At 42.7% G+C, this 18,077-nt stretch overlaps 1 protein-coding gene across 2 annotated transcripts in view; it reads right to left on the bottom strand.

Annotated features, from left to right (window-relative positions):
- LOC125880530 (glutamate receptor ionotropic, NMDA 2C-like) overlaps nucleotides 1–18,077 on the bottom strand; it is a 97,208-nt gene that overhangs the window by 71,580 nt on the left and 7,551 nt on the right. The window contains exons 3-4 of one of the 2 annotated variants that reach the window (XM_049563090.1): nucleotides 7,775–8,147; nucleotides 6,918–7,016 (exon numbers count right to left, since the gene is read on the bottom strand). The exons of the other annotated variant lie outside the window; for it this stretch is intronic. Of the exons in view, the coding sequence (XP_049419047.1) occupies nucleotides 6,918–7,016; nucleotides 7,775–8,131 (456 nt within the window). The 5' untranslated portion in view covers nucleotides 8,132–8,147. The remainder of the gene's footprint in view (nucleotides 1–6,917; nucleotides 7,017–7,774; nucleotides 8,148–18,077) is intronic. 2 annotated transcript variants of the gene reach the window in all.

Raw genomic sequence — 18,077 nt, 5'->3', positions numbered from 1 at the left:
CACAAATAAATGCTTTTGTTTTGTTGTTTTCTTTTTTAAGACAAAATAATTCCCCCAAACAGATGGGCGCTGTAGTTTTTAGAAAATGTTACTCAAACAGGAGTAAGTAGTGCATTTGTTGGGGACTATTTTTAGCAGTGGATTAAATACATACTTAGTGCTCTAGTGAGTATTTACAGCTGCAGGACGGTGTTGGTGGGATTGACTGAATAATCTGCAGTGCCCATTTTCATTGTAATGAAGAAACCTCTCGCTAACTGCAACAGTGTGGCTCAGTGATGTGTTTTTAATAGTTTTAGTTAACAACAATGGGGCTGATGAAACTACGGAAAAGGACGTATCAGTCTACACAGACAATACGCGCGTTCAAAGCCATCGTTAAATACTATATAGATACTATGTAGACTCTATTAGGGCCGACATCACAATGACATGAGTTTGTTAGCTGGAGGTAAAACACGCCTTTCCACCACAGGGCTGTAGGCTACATAGGAGTCTTAAAATGTGGTCTTGTTGTGTTATTGAGAACCAGAATAGGAGTCATGGCTCAAAACTTAAATTTTATCACATACCAGCCGCCACTGCCCGTCAACAAAAACAAAGACAGCTATGGATAAATGCTATAAGAGGGAGGCGATCATCAAAAATGCTAACATGTGCAGCGCACACTTCATATCAGGTTAGGGAAAAAGTATTTCCTGTTGTAGGGATGAATAACATTTTGTGTATTAAGGGCAAAGACGGTGGATAAACCAAGACGGTCCACTGCGAGTCAGTTTCCTGTATCAGTGTCACGTGGGGTTCGCGACCACCATGCCCCTTTAGGAGACTAACAGCAGGTACTGAGTCCATTGACTTCAGTGGGAGAAATGAACGTGATTACAGATTATGGCCGATTCTTTCGCCCCATAGTCACGGAAGCAGATATTGGACCCATTTATCGCAAGCCACATATCTTCAGAACATTCCGACACCAAAATGGCAAATTTCACACGGACAAATCAGGAGAAAATTTACTTTGTTCAAGACCTGTCTCTGTCTCAACAACACACTCTCGCGAGATCTGGCAACAGATAGCTCCTGTCTGGTGCTGAAATCAGTGCAGTTTCACCAAAGATACTGGATTAAAAAAATATTTTTCTTCCAGCGGATATCTTAGTTACAACATGATTGAGCTAACTGGAGTAGTTTCATGTCGTATCCGACAACGGGAGGCTTTTAACAGATGACGTCCTGATGTTAGCTTAGCTGCTAGTGTTAGCTGTCCCTGTCAGCTGCAGCCACTGATGCTTTCTAGACATCGTGATTTCCCAAAACTGAATAAATACCACACATAGCAACACAAAACTGCTTTGCTAGCTCAATCATGTTGTAACTAAGATATCCGCTGGAAAAAATATTTTTTTCACGGACCGTTTAATGAGTTATTACCTATTACAGACACCGCTAACGGTTAGCCCAGCTAATCTACGATAACCAAGCGAGGTTGGGGATACTCGTCTTTGATTGGCGGTTCTCTATCGTCTTTGATTGGGCTACGGGGGACAACGCCTACTTAGGAGACCGGAAATGTATACCATTTCATACAATGGGGGTATATTGTAGGTGGGCCATCTTGTTATAATACAGTATCTTTGTTAAGGGTTATCATGTCCACCCCATCAGAAACTGGGGAGGTATTAAGAGGAATATTGGATTTCTCTGGAACGCTAACTTTTTAGCGCATTAGCTAACGTTAGCTTCGTTAGCAAAACAAACTGGAGAAAACCGTTCAAGGGTCATCCTCCTAATGTCTGTGGAAAACTGTTTTATCAGAGATATTGGATGAAGCGAGATACCCAACTGTAGGCTTATCCAATGTTAAGAAAACGGTTACTCTTCCTGTCTCCTTAGTGGGCGTGGTTAGCTCTCCCTCCAATCAGAGCCTGTTCTCCCTCAACCCCCAATATATTATATAAATAGTAAAAGAGAACGCATCTTATAAAACAGCCATGATCCCTGATGCAGTCATTCTGTGTTTACTGCCTGTATGGCATAAGGAATAAAGGACTTCTTATATATATTCTGACTGGTTCTTGGGACCCTAAATCGACACCCAGATGGGAGCAGCTCAAACTCTGAGTGTAATGGATGTGAGGCATCTGAAATTATATGTTTGGCCTTCCTGTGTACAACACTGTCAAATATACTGCTGAGTTGTTTCTGTGTCTTGCCAATCATCTTCCCTGCAATGTTGACAATCTTAGAGAGCTTGTTTTTGCTCTTTGCACTCAAGCTGCTGTATCATGCTGTGATTTTAAAAGATAAATGCTTTCAACCAGGCCTCTGTATGCTATCTCAAGTATGTGCTGACTAACACCGAAGCTCTTCAGCTTCCTGATTAAAAACAGGCGCTGAATGGCTCTCTCAAAAATGCTCTCTGAGTCTTCATTAAAAGTTTGGGTCTGATCAGTAATTATCCGTCCCATAAAGTCCTTGCGTTCCTTTGGCGCAACGCATTATGAGATATATTGCTTGGCAAGTGACCATCAGTTGTACACTACTTTACACGGTGCATTCTGGGACACTTTCAGTCCACTATGTAGGGTCTAAGAATTCCCACTATACACCGATCAGCCAAAACATTAAAACCACTGACGGGTGAAGTGAGTAACATTAATCAGTGCAATGTTCTTCTCAGGAACCGTAGGTCCTGACATTCATGTAGATGCCACTTGACACGCTACACTCCCCTATTGGCAACTGCACTCCCTGATGGAAGTGCCCTCCCAGGCAGGACAGTGCTGCTGCTCAGGAATGGCTCGGCAGACGTGACTAAACTCAAGGTGTCAACCTGGCCTCCAAAATCCCCAGATCCTAATCTGATTGAACATCGATTGGGCATACCGGCACCTTACTTCACAACCCACAGGACCCAAAGGATCCGTCAACAACGCCTTGGTGCCAGACAACGCAGGACACCCCCAGAGGTCCTGTCTCCATGCCTCGACAGGTCAGAGGCCCAATCATAGATCAGACTTTGCTCTGACTTGTCGAGGGCCGGAGAAAGGACCTCCGAGGCACCGGTTTGTCCCACAGAAGCTCGATCAGATTGGGATCTGGGGAATTTAAAAGCTAGGTCGATGTTTTGAGCTTTTTGTCACGTTCCTTGGACCATTCCTGAGCAGTTTTTGTGGTGTGGCATGGTGCATTGCCTCACTGGAGGGCTACTTCCATCAGGGGTACTGTTGCAATGAGTGGGGGTACTTGGTCTATAACAATGTTTAGGCGGGTGGAGTGCGTTAAGGGGCATCTACATGAATGCTCGGACCAAAGGTGTCCCAGCAGAACATTGCATTGTAATGAAATGATCAATGTTATTTACTTCACCTGGCAGTGGTTTTAATGTTTTGGCTGATTGGTGTACATTCGGACAGCCCTACAAAATGGCAAACTCACAATAGAGTGGACTATGTAGTGACTTGTGAGGGATTTTGGACACCACCAGCAAATGGTGAAAGATGTTCTAGATGACGCTAAGAGCACCCAGGGAAATGTTCTGCGTATATGGGTACACTTCCATTTCAGACCTAAGAACACTACAATAGATTAAAGCTCATTTGGGTATAAAAAAAGAAAAACAATTCTGTGGGTTCACAAAATCAGGATCCCATTCACTGTCTATGAGGCAGCTCAGTCTTTAAACCATACGACATCACAAGTTTGAGACTTATTTTTTGGTTTCCAGCTTTGAGAGACAGTAGGTCACCTTCACAAATACTGATTGAACTTTCCTAAACCATGGAAATAACATTTTGGAATTCTTAATTTAGGTGGTGTTCCCCTTTAACCACAGTGTTGTTGAAACAAAGTTTTCAACGTTTCGGCTACATAATGGCGTACAAATGTAACGAGCCATTGTCCGTCTTACTGCCTAAGTAGACACCTCTGTCCACATACTTTACTGCACTTTTACCTTTGCCCTTTAGACTCACATCAAGGAATGTTTTCTTGCAACAGAACACAAAGATCAGACAGGAGTGTACTTCCAACTCTGTGGCAACAGTCAGGAGAACAGAGTCCTGACCTTAACATCGCAACACGTTTCACATGAACTGGAGCCAGGTCTCATCACCCAACATCAGCGCCCGACCTCTCTGATGCTCTTGTGTTTGAGCAGGAGCAAATTCCCGCAGCAGGTTCCAGCATCTTGCTAAAAGGCCTCCCAGAAGAGAGGGGGCTGTCACAGCAGTGGATAAATGCCTTTGGTTTTGGAATGACATGTTTAACTATCACTTACAGGTGTAATGTTTGGTTGTCTATGTACTATTGGTCACTTAGCTTTTCGGCCAGGCAGCCAGCCAAGAACACACACACACGCACACACACAAAGAAAAAACACTCTCAACCTCTGATTTCAAACTCCTCAGAGAGAACCGTTGCAGTATTTTTTCTCTTTTCCCTCGCAGGCCCTATTGAACAGTCTTTATGCCTTTTCTCAGCCGTTCCTCGCGCTCTCTCATTTCCTCCTCCTCGCCTTCGCTTGATGTGTGTGTGTGCCATCTGACAAAAGACACACTTCCTCTCCTCCCTTCAATCTTTTCATCTTTGTCTCATTCCCTCCTTCCTTGTTGTTTGCCATAGAGAGATCACTGAGACAGGAACCATAAATAGGCGGCTCGGGCGGGTGCTGCTTCTTTTTAAACCCGCCATCAAAGATATTCATGATCATCAGGCTATTGATAATCAAGCACTATTGAGCCCTTTTATCCCCTAAGAGAATCACGCACTCACACATATGTCTTTCTCCGTCCAATCCACCTGTCCCATTGTGCCAGACACCTCTGACAAGCTTTCCCCCCCCCCCTCCTTACTGACAACAAAGGAGTATATAAGAGGGAGAAAGAGACCGAGGGGGAGTGTGAGGAGGAGGGCTGAATGAGGCCTTCGACAGGCGGGCCTCAGAGGAGAGTGCTTTACTCTTTGTGCTATATAGAGAACTGTCACTCAACACTTTGGGCTCGTCAGACAAACGGTCGCTCAGTATGAGAGATAACGTCCCATCTGTGAGTTTGTCTTTTGCCTCCGTCGAGCAGGGAGGTTAAATAACCCAGACTGAACCCGCCGCGATCGGCTCCGCAAATTACCAACCAGACGTTGTTGATAGGTGACAAACTCTGCCCTAAATATTCTGGAGGCTCAGAGACACTTTACACAGCGCCGATCAAAAGCGCATCTTGGGTAAATACGAACACCTCCTCGCCAATTTGAGGTGAAGCAGCGACAGGTAGGGGGAAGAGGGAGGTTATGTGAGGCAGCAAAACAGAAAAATAGACAGAAAAGACGACTGAATGGTTTGGATTTTTTGGGGGGGTGAATGATGAGAGCTGTGGGGGGCCTCTGCCTCCTGAAGGGTCTAATTAACAGTTTAATGGGGTCCTGGAGCTCAGAGAGAGTAGAGAGGAGAACAGGCCTCTTGCTTCTAGCCACAGCCTTAATGGATTCAGCTGGCACACAACAGAGCCAAGAAAAAAAACGGGATTGAAATGTGTCAAGGAGTAAAGGTGATGGAGGGAACGATGGTGAAACTGGAGGGATGGAGAGACCAAAGGGAAATATAAGACAAGGTGAGAAGTGGACAGAGAGTAGGAAAACAAAAATGGAAAAAGGAAAGGAAACGGGAAAAGACGAATGCCTTTTTTATTCATGAAAGTGAGACTTATCTGTGAGGCAGTAAAACACTGCCTTCAGGCAGCTGTCAGCCAAGCTTCATCGAAGCATCTTTCTCCTCTCTCTGTCTCACTCTGCCTTTCCCGCTCTGCCATCAAAATACAGCAAATCAATCACCCTCCTGCAGCTACAACTCCTCCTGTTTAATACCCATCTATGACGTGACATCTGCAGATACCTTTTGATTAACAGGAAGCTGATAAATACAACATGCTATGGTTTACAAAATGTTGCCTGGAGGTGGAATCCAACATGCACAGTCACATAAGCTACACTGTTCAATTGATTCTGGTTGCTTCCTGCGGTGGATGGATGTAGGAATGCATCTGTTTGGCTGCGTGTGTGTCGTGCTCTAATATGTGAGGATGTTCATTTGCATGTGTGTTTCTATGTGTGAGAGTTGGCTCTATAAATACAAGGTGTTGATGATGGCAGTTAAGCAATTAAAGGGAGGAAGGGAAGACGGGGCGGAAAGCACGGAGCGTAAGAGGAAGAAGGGATGAAGGCATTTTGCAACTCAAAAGTAGAGAGCAAGTATAGATTAAGAATCCGTCTGGTGTCATCAATCTCCTCTGTACAATCTAAGTACGCAGCTCACCGCCCTCCATCTCCATTCATCAACGAGATACATGCTAAATCATAGCAGGAAAAACCTGCTGCTCTTCAAGTGCGCTAGTGTGATTGATTGAGGCGCAGATCGCCCGTAGCACTTGTCTCCCCTCGTAAAGTTTCCTTTCCCACAACTCAGACTTTTCCCAGGCAGGGATTAGAGGATCTGATGAGGGTCGATGGCTGCAGTCATCGCTGATAATTCACCCATCTGTATTGCTCATATCCAAATATTTGCATGCAGCGAGTTGCTTGCCAAAGTAGGTTTCACCGCTCTGACCTACTTAAGTTGTTTTAAGCTGAGTGACGGTGTAGAAGAGCTCTGACTAAGACAGGAGGCTGTGAGCGGGTGCTGCTGCTGCTGACAGGGTTTACATCACAGGTTGTTGTTCATCTTATTACTAGAATGTGTTTCTCTTGCTTCCTAAATTGCTAATCACACTGTTGTGTCAAGTGTTATGTCAACACCTCTGGGACAAAAAGTTTATTTTCCTAGTGCGTCATCACTGTGGCGCAGCAGGAAGGCAGAATACTCAGTTCAAGCTCCGGGGTGTTGATGGGCCTACGCTGAAGTGATCGGATAATTATTTTGACTGTACCTTGTACGGTATGACAACTGCAGAGCCGCCGCTGATGCCCACAATTGGTAGAGCTGTCTGAGTGGAGAGGAAGTCCAGGATCTGTGCTACTTCTGCCACCTGAAGACAGAACAGACAGATTCAGTGTTTAGTTCAAATGCTTGCACCAGTGATAGTAGAGCGCTACCTCTGATCAGGTTAGTCCCATTAAATACTGAAACTTGACTGATCGCCATGGTGAAACAACCGGAGTGGTGCCAAAATGCCACTCAAGCCTGAAAGCTCATTCCACTTACAAGTTTTCTGGAACTTTCAATCATTTCACAAAATCTCATTTGATGTCACTTTAAATTTCAAATTTTCACTCTCAACTTTTAAGGTATCACAGAAAAGATTTCCTTAAAGCTAAGGTAATTCAGGAGATAATTTACATCTTCTCTCGTTATTGTAACTCTGCAGTCTTGTGTGCTAAAAATAAAATGAATTAAGTGCACTTGAAGAGTGAGTTTAACGTTTTTACACAAGTCATTTTCCAGTTAAGTAAAATTTATCTTACGTTCTCCTAGTGTGAGTACTCTTTACAGGACTATTTACATTTTGCTTTTATGATTTGATGTCACTTCTTCTCCCTTTACTATCACAAACACCAACAGCATAATTCAATTTGAGAATAGATGTACATGCTTGGCATCTCAATTAGCTCTTCTATTTTGCAGCCCACCTTGTGATTTAAGCCGACAGGACAGGTGCTTTTTTACATAAAAATGTTGCCTTGTGCAGCTTTCAGAAACACGGATGTGGGTGACTGAACACCGTGACTCTGGAGAGGATGTTTTATCAGAAAACCCAAAAATGCATAAATCATTTTTTTTTTTTACCTGAGCGTCGGCACCAGAGCCCACATCATCCTCGAACACCACGCCGTGAAGCTTCTCCGTTGCCATGGTGTCGCAGAGGCGTGTCAGCAGGTCGCGCGGGTTGGTGTCGTTGACCAGCACGGTCACCGGGCTGACCACCACGGGCAGGTCGACAAAGTTTTCCCCGCTGAGACGACCTCTGACCTCATTCTGGTAGCTGGAGCCACTGAACACCACCGCCACGTTGATGGACGGGTGGAGGAGGAGCGGCCGGGCCTGCAGGGGGAGCGGGGAGGAGATGAGGAGGAGGAGGAAGAGGAGGAGGAGGAAGAGAGGAGGCCAAGGAGAGGGAGGAAGATGTCCCCTGGGAATGGCCATGTTGGCAGCCTACTGCCTGGAAAGGAGGGGTGGGAAGAGGGCGAGAGGAGACGGGGGAACGAAAGGAAAGAGAGCAACAGTCAAACATACAAGCTGCTTTACTTTTATGATGTTTTTGACATAATTCATCATAATCCGTCTGTACACATTCAGCCCTTATTTCCCTCAGCTCGTCCTTCTCTCTCTCTCTGACCCTTTTGTATGACAGTATTAGCCCTGCATTTAGACTCTTGTGTCACAACGAAAACTCTGTCTGTGTGTGTGTGTGTGTGTGTGTGTGTGTGAGACAGTATATGCAAGTATGCGTGCATGTAATCCTCCATAATCCAACCCCCAGTGTCATGACTGTAATCACCTCTCTCCATCTCTACACATTCTGATTCAGCACACACACACACACACAGATAGCAAGCAGGATGCCAAAAATGTCACACAGGACCTCGGCCCTCATCACTGGGATTACATTACATTACTTCAGCCAGCCCCTCTCCACGTGGGGTGATGTCATTGGGCTACACACAGAGTGAAATAAGGCCTGTTTCCACCCAGCAGTACAGTTCAGTTCAGTTCAGTACGCTTTTTTTCTGTTTCCACAGTGAAAAGTTGTGGATGGTACCAATGGAACCGTTCTGTACCGTCCCCATGTTTGGCCCCCCCTCTGTTGGGGTACCTAGCACACAGATCTGGTGCTAAAAGGTGGAGCTGTGAACACTGTAGTCTGATTGGTCAATAGAGGACAGTCACTCTGCTCAGGGCTGAGTTGTGGCTGGTTTTGAGGCTCATGTAACCACTGTTCATACTGTGGAGAGTTTTATTAGTAAACTGTAACTATAAAATGGGCAGCAACTGGAGTCTGAGAAAAAAATAACTTAATTCACTGGGCCGACTGCTGGTGGAACATTAACTTGTGTAATGTTACTCAATGCATGAGGTGACGACGTGAATCAATCTGCTCAACCATCACTTTAGTTTTTATATGACATACAATTTTTATTAATGAGTGAATCTTTAAGCGTTTATATATATTCATTTTGACTGGGTTATGTGAACGGCATATATATTAATCCTCACTCCTGCGGGCTCAGGCAACACTAAACCCCTGAGCTTGCCTGAGAAGGACTAAATGCGCAAACCCTCTATTTTAAAATACCCCATGGAAAGGGACTCTCACCGTACGATGCGTGTTGGGCTATAATTGGGCCGATATCGTGTAGTGTGAACCCGGCATTACCCACAGCTGTCCCTTCATGGCCAGTGATCGAGACGAAGCGGTTTAATTACGTAATACAGAGTGAGTAACTGATACACAAATTATCATTTTGGGGTGTAAATTAGTTTTTGTATTATTAATCTAAATATGCAAGTTCATAACAAAACATAAAATAAATGTTGTGGAATACCCCACATGCATGTAATGATTCAGGCATACGTCATAGTATAGAAGCTAAAGATGCTCTCAGTATCCAAAAATGTTTAAATGTCTCAGTAACTGTTTTGAAATGGGTCACTGCCATTATCAACACCTAATTTTAGCTGTTAATTAAAGACAACTCCCAGCAACACATATACCATCAAAATTTGCAAATTGAGCAAATTACTTCAATGAAATGATCGCTGTTTGAAGATCTTACCTTACTGAATCAATACCTTTGAAGCTTTGATGAAGGCAGCTGGGCTTTCTTATAGCAAATAAAGATCTCCACATACACCGGCATATTAAATTGAGTTTTTATATAAAGTGTCGGTCTCATTTGTGGCCATCAGAGACATCCTCATAATTAACAACACCTCCAAGCTTTGATTCAAAGCTCCTTTCAAAGCACCACTGGGTTAAATGCGTCCCACCTCACCTCACTGTTCATGCTCCGGGCATATCAATCATTCATCTTAATAAGGTTTCAAGCTCCTGGGCTTTAGGTGCCCTCAGAAATAAATATCTAGTTTGAACCTTTGAAACACAATCTATTCCCGTTATTAGATGCTGCTGATAGATTAACCTTTAGTCAATAAAGGGTTATGGCTGGAAAGATGGACATGGAGCTGCCTTTATTATGGACTACCTCACAGATCTGTGTTTTTGTTAAGCATGTAAGTTATGTGGAAGGTTTTTTAAAAGAAATTTGGGCTTGCAAAAGGTAAATAATATTGCACTTGTCCATTTGTTTTGCTGCATAATGTAATAGAAACATATCGAGCAGTGTCATCTGCATATAGTAACATTTATCACATTTGGCCTGTCGAATCAAGTCCACAAATACATGGTTTTATTGGAGGGCACCCATAAAACCTCAGCTCAAAATCTGAAATATAATTTATGTAGATTCCCCCTGGGAGTTTATGCAGATTTTACACACTGCAGAAGGCAGTTTTCCTCTTTTTCCCTTTGCTCGTTTTAACTCAGTGAGATCACTTTATTGGTCTCCAATGAATCATTATGTCTTGATGTGAGCACAGAGCAGCTGTTAACCCGCCACCCACTTGTGCTAGGTGGAGATTAAAAACAAACAACCCCCCCCACGCAGCAAAACTCAAAAAGGATCAGATTCTTAGTGGCAGACATCAGACAGACAGCATCCGACTGTATTTTGAATAATCTGTGAAATCAAAGACAAACAGTACTGTAGATATCAACCTTTATGTACAGATAGAGTGGAAAAACAAGTTAAATAAAACCTCAACCCATTCTTTTATTTACCAACCGCTGTGCATATAGCTAATTTTACAACCTGGGAGAAACAGACAGAGATTAATATTGTAGACAAAGACATCTTGATATCCTGAGGGTTGCGAGATGTCTTTATTTAACAATATTAAAGTCTGTGGATTCAGAATATATTTATATTCTGAGGTAGATTTAGAAGAGAGCTGCAAATACAAAAAGTAATTACACAGTGTCTCTGCTATCTGCAGGAAAAGTATCTAAAAATAAAGGTTATGTGAAGATTCTTGGATATTGGTAAATAAAAATTTACGTCTAGGTTTCTTGAATAATTCAGTGGTTTATGCAGGAAAGTGTGTGGGTGTAAAAATCACACTCTTCACTGCTGCACCACCACAAACCCTTGATGAAGTTTAATTTGTTGATTCGAATCATTTTGTAAATTACTGCTTGTTTTTCAACAAGCAGAGGAAGCAGGGAACAGTTTGCAATATCTTTATTGAGTTCTGCTTCTTAAGAATTCAAGCTCCCTGCATTTGTACACAGTACTAAGCAAAGGACTACTGTGGGAAAAGGAATGAGTTTCAAGTATGGTTGATTTGTAAAAAAAAAAAATTACAAAGCAAAAGTAGCATTTAAGAAGTGATTATATAACTCAAAATATAAAGAAGACAGTTTCAATTTGGTGTCACTGGGAGAAAAAAGATCATAATAAACTCTGAGCATATTGTAATTCAAGTGAAATGGGAAGCACTAGACTTCTGCACCTCCTCTTGGCTCTGTTTTCAGGCTTCAGGAAATCCATGATGGGAGACATTGGCCAATCACAGGTCATTTCAGAGGGAGGGTGTTAATAATATTGTTTTTTCTACAGATGCGCGTGCATGTTCCTTCAGTTAAAGCCTGATTCAGTGGTGGAGAGTCCTGCAGAGAACGCTGATATTCCAGCATTGGCGAAGCAACTCAGAAAAGGAAGCATACTTTTCAAAAAGATGGTCTAAAAATGAATCTGACAATAAACGCAATAAAATGTGAATATCAACGAAGCATCTCAGAGATGGAGAGAAAATGTTGCTAATAGTTTTTCCTTCTGCTAACCTAAGCCAAAGGGTCATAGCTGCAGCTTCAAATTCATGTTTATGTAGCTAACGTTAACTAGAGCCTCGAATGTGTGTGTCCTACGCCTCACTCCCCGTCACTACAGACCACATCGGTCTAATAATCCAGTCAGCGCAAACTCCAGCTCCAGAGAACCGGAGAGCCCAAACTCCTCACCGGATCAGCAAACTTTCTGTTGCTGCCGTTACACAGGCTAGACACTGTGACACCAGGCACTGGGGAGGTTTGCGCTGGCTGAATTTCACTACAGAACTGCACTCTCCTCTAAGGAAGTGCCCAGAGGTGGGAAGCGAGGTGGGGAGACGTCAGGGTGCTAGCTAACTAATTCATGTCTTCATTGTAGTCTGATATAGAGAGATAGATAAAATAAATCAACGTACGGGAAACACTGGGTTACTTTATGAAGCGCATCCATTAGGGGTGGACGGTACGGCCCTAAAATAATATCACGATATTTCTTCTTTTTTTTTTTTAAAGATTTTTTTGGGCCGTTTTTGCCTTTAATCGATAGGACAGGTGAGTGTGAAAGGGGGAGAGAGGGAGAGGGAAAGACATGCAGCAAAGGGCCACAGGCCGGAGTCGAACCCAGGCCGCCGCGGCAACAGCCCTGCATATGGGGCACCCACCATAACCACCAAGCCATCAACGCCCGATATCACGATATTTCAGGGTATTTTTGTGATAACGATTTTCTTGAAAGAAAGCTTTAAGAAAGCAGAATTGCAACAAAATAATTGATACAGTTTTAGTTTACCTTCAAATATTCAGTAAAAACTAAACTAAAATGATCTCTCATTTCTTTAGTTTGTGAACAACAACAGTGACTCAGAGTGAGATTCAGATTCTGTTACAGTATTAATAGCTCAAGAAAATAAAATCTACCACAAATTACACATTTAAACAGCTCCCAAATACAAAAAAATGTCCCCTGGGATCTATATATATAAATCAACAGGTGATTTCTTTCTTTTGGTAAAATCCTAAATGACTGAGTTGTTTTTTCCACCTGGACCTTTATGCTCTGCCATTTCTCTTCTAATCATCACACTGAAACCTGTGACAGGCTGTTATGATACCACAACTATCACACACTCACATATATGGAGTTTTTGTCAAGCCACAAGCGTAACGACTACTGTGTGCGCACAGCGAGAGAGGGGAGGGAGAGACGCTGTGCTGCTGCCAGAGGAGCTGCTGAATGAGTTCCCTCTGAGCGGTAAGTCACTAAAAGAGTCTGAGAAGTCCAGGGCTGTTCATGAAACATTCAGGATGCCACAGTTTATTCCACACTACTGAAGCTGCTCCTCTTTCTGGAACCATCGCAGAATCTGTTGCCGTGGGTAACAGTATGACGTCAATATGTCAACAAGTCAAATTATCACGAGTATCACGATATTGATTTTTTCTTATGATATAAAGTAATATACCGGTATTATCATGAGCAGGATGATAGGGCACACCCCTAGCGTGGTGGCCGGAAAAGGTAATTGTCACAGGAGAATGATTGCAACAGATAGTAACAGTGATAGAGAGGACAGACGAGTCCTGACTGGGCAGATCACATGACTGCAGAGAAGGTCAAAGTGTTCATTTAACGTTGTAATCTCTGGAAAAAGGCACCATAATGGGGCCTCAGATTAGCAGTGTGTGTGTGTGTGTGTGTGTGTGTGTGTGTGTGGTGGGGGTGGTGGTTGGGATGTTGACAGAGTGGGTGTGTCTGCTCCAGATTAGCAGCAATATAACAAAGCCTGATTGCTACACAGAGAGGATGGGATCACAAGGGACGGACTACTATGTGCTGCATCGGAATTTCAATTACACACAACAATTATGGAATGATTATCTCCTTATCTGTTTAACTGAATTTAAAAAAATTAAATATTTGGAAAAAGACGACCGACTGGCAGCCAGAGAGAGACACACAGCCAAACGTCAGACTCACTATTATCAAAAAATGCGTAATCCTTAAATCCTGTTTGTGCACTTACTTTCCAAAATTATATTCACGTGTGCACACTGAGTGAGAGCGCGTGGTGGTGCATGCACAGGTTTTCTATTATTATAGAGATTTCCAGATGGAGTGCAGCTCTGCCATGTGGGGTAAACTCTGTCTCACTGGGACCCACGTAAGACTCTACCTGCGTCAGCATCGATATGACTGCACACACCCAAATTCATCCTCCAACGTGCTGTTAATGAAAACTAACTATCCAGCTGCTGTGATGAATTTTGGAAGACAAGATGGGAGAAAAGAACAACAGGATTGCCTTGTGACAGTACTTGCAAATAAGTGAGAGGCAGGCATGACAAACAAAACAAAACCTGTAACATCAGGCGTGTACAGCTACAGTCAACTTTCATCATCCACCTGCAGCTCTGATCCTCCATCACTGGGCCCTCTCAGAGCCCTAACTGTGGTTACAGGCTGATTTTAACAGCTTTTAAAGGAATACTACACCCAAAAATGATCATCTGTATATCAGTTACTCACCCTGTGTTATGTTGAAATAATTAAGAAGACAGCAATTTTCTCACATGGCTCCACTGTTATCGAAAAATCCCAAAAGTGAGAAAATTATTGATGAATTGAAGTAAATGGGGTCCACGTTTAACAACAGAAAACTACAACAAAGCATCTGTTAATAAACTCTGGCACAACTCATACAGTATGATCCAAGTCTCATTTATCAAGTCGTATGTTCAGTACTTCCGAAACACATGCATTTTCACTCAAACCTTACCATTAAAAATACATCTACATGCACATGCTTTTGACGCACATGCTTGCCCAAGTACTGAGCATACAACTGGATAAATGAGACTTAGATTATACTACACAAGTTGTGTAAGAGTTTGTAAACAGACATTTTTATTCAGTTTTACTGTTGTTAAACACGGCCCCCATTCACTCCAATTCATCGAGAATTATGTCAGTTTTTGGATTCTTCGTTCACCGTGGAGGCATGCAAGAAAAATGAAGTTTTCCTCACAAATTCAGCGTAAAAGGGGGTGAGTGATTCATATACAAGTAATCATTTTGTAAGTGAAGTGTTCCTTTAAAGGTGTTGCATGTTACTCGGGAGAAAGGAAAAAAAAAACGGAAAACTCTATTACAAGCTGCACCTCGTCAAAATAAATGAAATCCTGACTGGACCATGTGGGAATTTAATTTGAAAGGACAGACACAGGAAGAGGCCACGCTCAGCAGTCAGACAGGAGTCAGGTTACAAATCACAGCCAACAGATATCTTTCCCTTCTTCTGTAAATATTCAGTCTGATAAATACGGAAAAGTTGATCATGTTAGTGCAGGGCTACCCAGAGCTTTGCATCTGTCCCACAGACGATAGGTCTACACACTTATATCATAAACAGCGCCCGACTTCGCATCTTCCAAGCGGTTAGAGATGCAGCATGTGCACGGCCCCTAATTTCCAGGGCTGGTACCTGCGGTTATTCCACAGGCTAGTTAATAACATGTCGGGCAGGAAATCCAAAGTGTGGGATCATTTTGAGAAGGTGAAGGACAAACCCAAGGTGATATGTAAACTCATCTTCATTGGTCGACTACAAACATGACGTATCATCTGAAACATGGAAGTAGCTACATGCCCATTAGCCCACAGCGTCATTAACAGGCGGCTCGCTCAGTGTGTGACGTGCACTTGTAGATAAAATATAGGCCTATATTAATGAAGGTTCATTAGTACGGTTTGTATTTCTCTATAATGTAGCACAGTGTTAACAGTGTTACTGATACTATTCTTTCTCACATCTTCAACTCAAACCACCAAAATACATCATTTAATAATTAAATTAATATCATAAACATGCGGGTGACTAGACGACTAATGGCCCTAAATGAGGTCAACTAGAAAAATTCTTATCCTACAAAATTCTGTGACTTTTCTGAAACTTTTAATGATTTTTAATAATTCCATGATATTTCCAGGTAGACACCCTGTATAAAGTAATGTTTTTAGTGCTCTTTAACTTACACATTCAGATTTTTTACTTATTCTAATACTGTTTAATGCAAACCAAAAATGTTGAACATCGCTCCTGACTCCTCCTGAAGCCTCTCCTTTGTCTCTGTCTGCTGAACTCTTTATTTTTTTCATCGAACATTTTCAACAAAAATAACAGGTGTTTTTTTTTCTTTACAAAAACTGCCAGTTACACTCTAATAAAAAAAACTGACTGACAGCCAAAAACATTGAGGTTCTTTTAATAACAAAGTCACAGTAATAGTTTTAATTGTAATAATTCAAATATAGCCAGCAATGCACAGTTACTTGTAATTTTCTCCCAATATAAAAATCTGTATTTGTAAATTTCAACACTTCTGTTACTCAGTTGTCACTTGACATTACCATATTTCCATCAAGGGTCTCCCACTATGAAAGATAATTTTGATCTGCTCAGCATTCCCAGCTGTTCTTTGGCCATCTTGGCTTTAAGAAGTTTGTGTTGTACTTACAGCAGCTGGCCAGTGGGTGGCAGCATAAGGGATGAGGCACTAGTGTCCACTGTGGGGACTGATGTACAACTACAGCTTCAAAGTCCATGCATACTCAAGAAAACAGCTGTCCACTGTAATGACCAGTGTGCGTGAAAAGATTGTTGGAGCACATGTTCAGCTGATGCGAGTTCCTGGGACACACACTATACAGCAGGGAAAATTCAGTCATTTAACTACTTAGCTGGGATATGATGGAGTCCCTGTACTGAGTCCCCGGGGGGCGAGGAGGAAATGAGCAGAAAGGATCTAGTTGATGGGATGAGCATTACCACCAGAGAATTATCAACACGCCTTGAACCGTGTTTTTTTACACAGCACCTTGGAAGCTGATTTGATTGCATTAATTAGGGAGCTTGAATTGGTGGGCTCGTATTAATGTAGTAGACGGCCTTACTCTCATCAACCTACTGCAGGCGCGGCGCTCTGACAGCTGCGTGAAACATCAGGATTCTCCAGAGCCTCATTTATGCAGACTTGAGATCAGTCCAAGACATCCCAGTGTGAAAACTTATTCTGCAGCAACAATTTCATTTCCTCGTGTTGCCGTTCTACCTGAGACTGAAAAATTCATAATTAATGCTTGACTGTAAGAGTTCACCGTGGTCAGCTCCCATAACTGGAGACTATACTTGCTGGTGCAAGAAGGAATCAGATCTTTTAATTAAGTAAAAGCAGCAGTACCACAGTGTAGAAATACTCTGAACATGTTGTGCATTACAAATTACACTAAAGTATCAAGCAGCTAAAGAGCCAGACACGTCCCTCGGGAGGTGGTTGAGACCAAAATGAGAGCAAAAAGGTGAGTGAGATATCGTCATAGATTTTGGATATCCCTGTATTGTGATATGGCATAAATGGTGTATTTTTCCCACCTGTTTTAAAGGCTGCATTACAGCAAAGTGATGGAAATGAATCAACTTGCCAGACTTTTCTATTTGAACCCAGTTAGTCTTCATGTCCACATTACTGATGATTAAAAATTTAATTTAATTTAATTTTATATACTTTATTAATCCCCGAGGGGAAATTCAATTTTTCACTCTGTTTGTCAATTATACACAGGTTTGAACACACACAGGCACAAACTGGACCTATACATGCACTAAGTGCAGAGATGTCAGAGTGGGCTGCCCATGACAGGCGCTCAGAGCGGTTGGGGGGTTTGGTGCCTTGCTCAGGGGCGCCTCGGCAGTGCCCAGGAGGTGAACTGGCACCTCTCCAGCTACCTGTTCACAATACATATTTTGGTCCAGACGGGGACTTGAACAGTCGACCTTGCGGTTCCCAACCCAAGTCCCTACGGACTGAGCTACTGCCGCCCCAAAAAAAAGTAGTGGCCAAAACTTTGTCGCATCAGAGAGGGTACTTGGTCAGAAATATTGTTACTTTTAATTCAGCCTGGCATCGATGGAGCTGGGGGAGAGTTACTGCCTCAAGAGAGGGTGTTCAAGTATCTCGAGGTCTTGCTCACAAGTGAGGGTAGAACGAAGCGTTTTTTGGATTGGATCTGGCAACAGTGATAAACTAGCCTGATATTGTCTTTTTTTTCTCATAATGTCCAAAGTCCAGCCAGGGGCCAATCGTAGCCCTCGGACCATTTTTTAACAGCCCATGGTTTGTCTTTCAAAATATACTATAGGTGGCCTG

The sequence above is a fragment of the Epinephelus fuscoguttatus genome, linkage group LG20 (genome assembly GCF_011397635.1).
Source record: "Epinephelus fuscoguttatus linkage group LG20, E.fuscoguttatus.final_Chr_v1".
NCBI lineage: Eukaryota > Metazoa > Chordata > Actinopteri > Perciformes > Serranidae > Epinephelus > Epinephelus fuscoguttatus.
The sequence above is the reverse complement of the archived record's forward strand: the minus strand, read 5'-3'. Positions and strand labels throughout refer to the sequence as shown.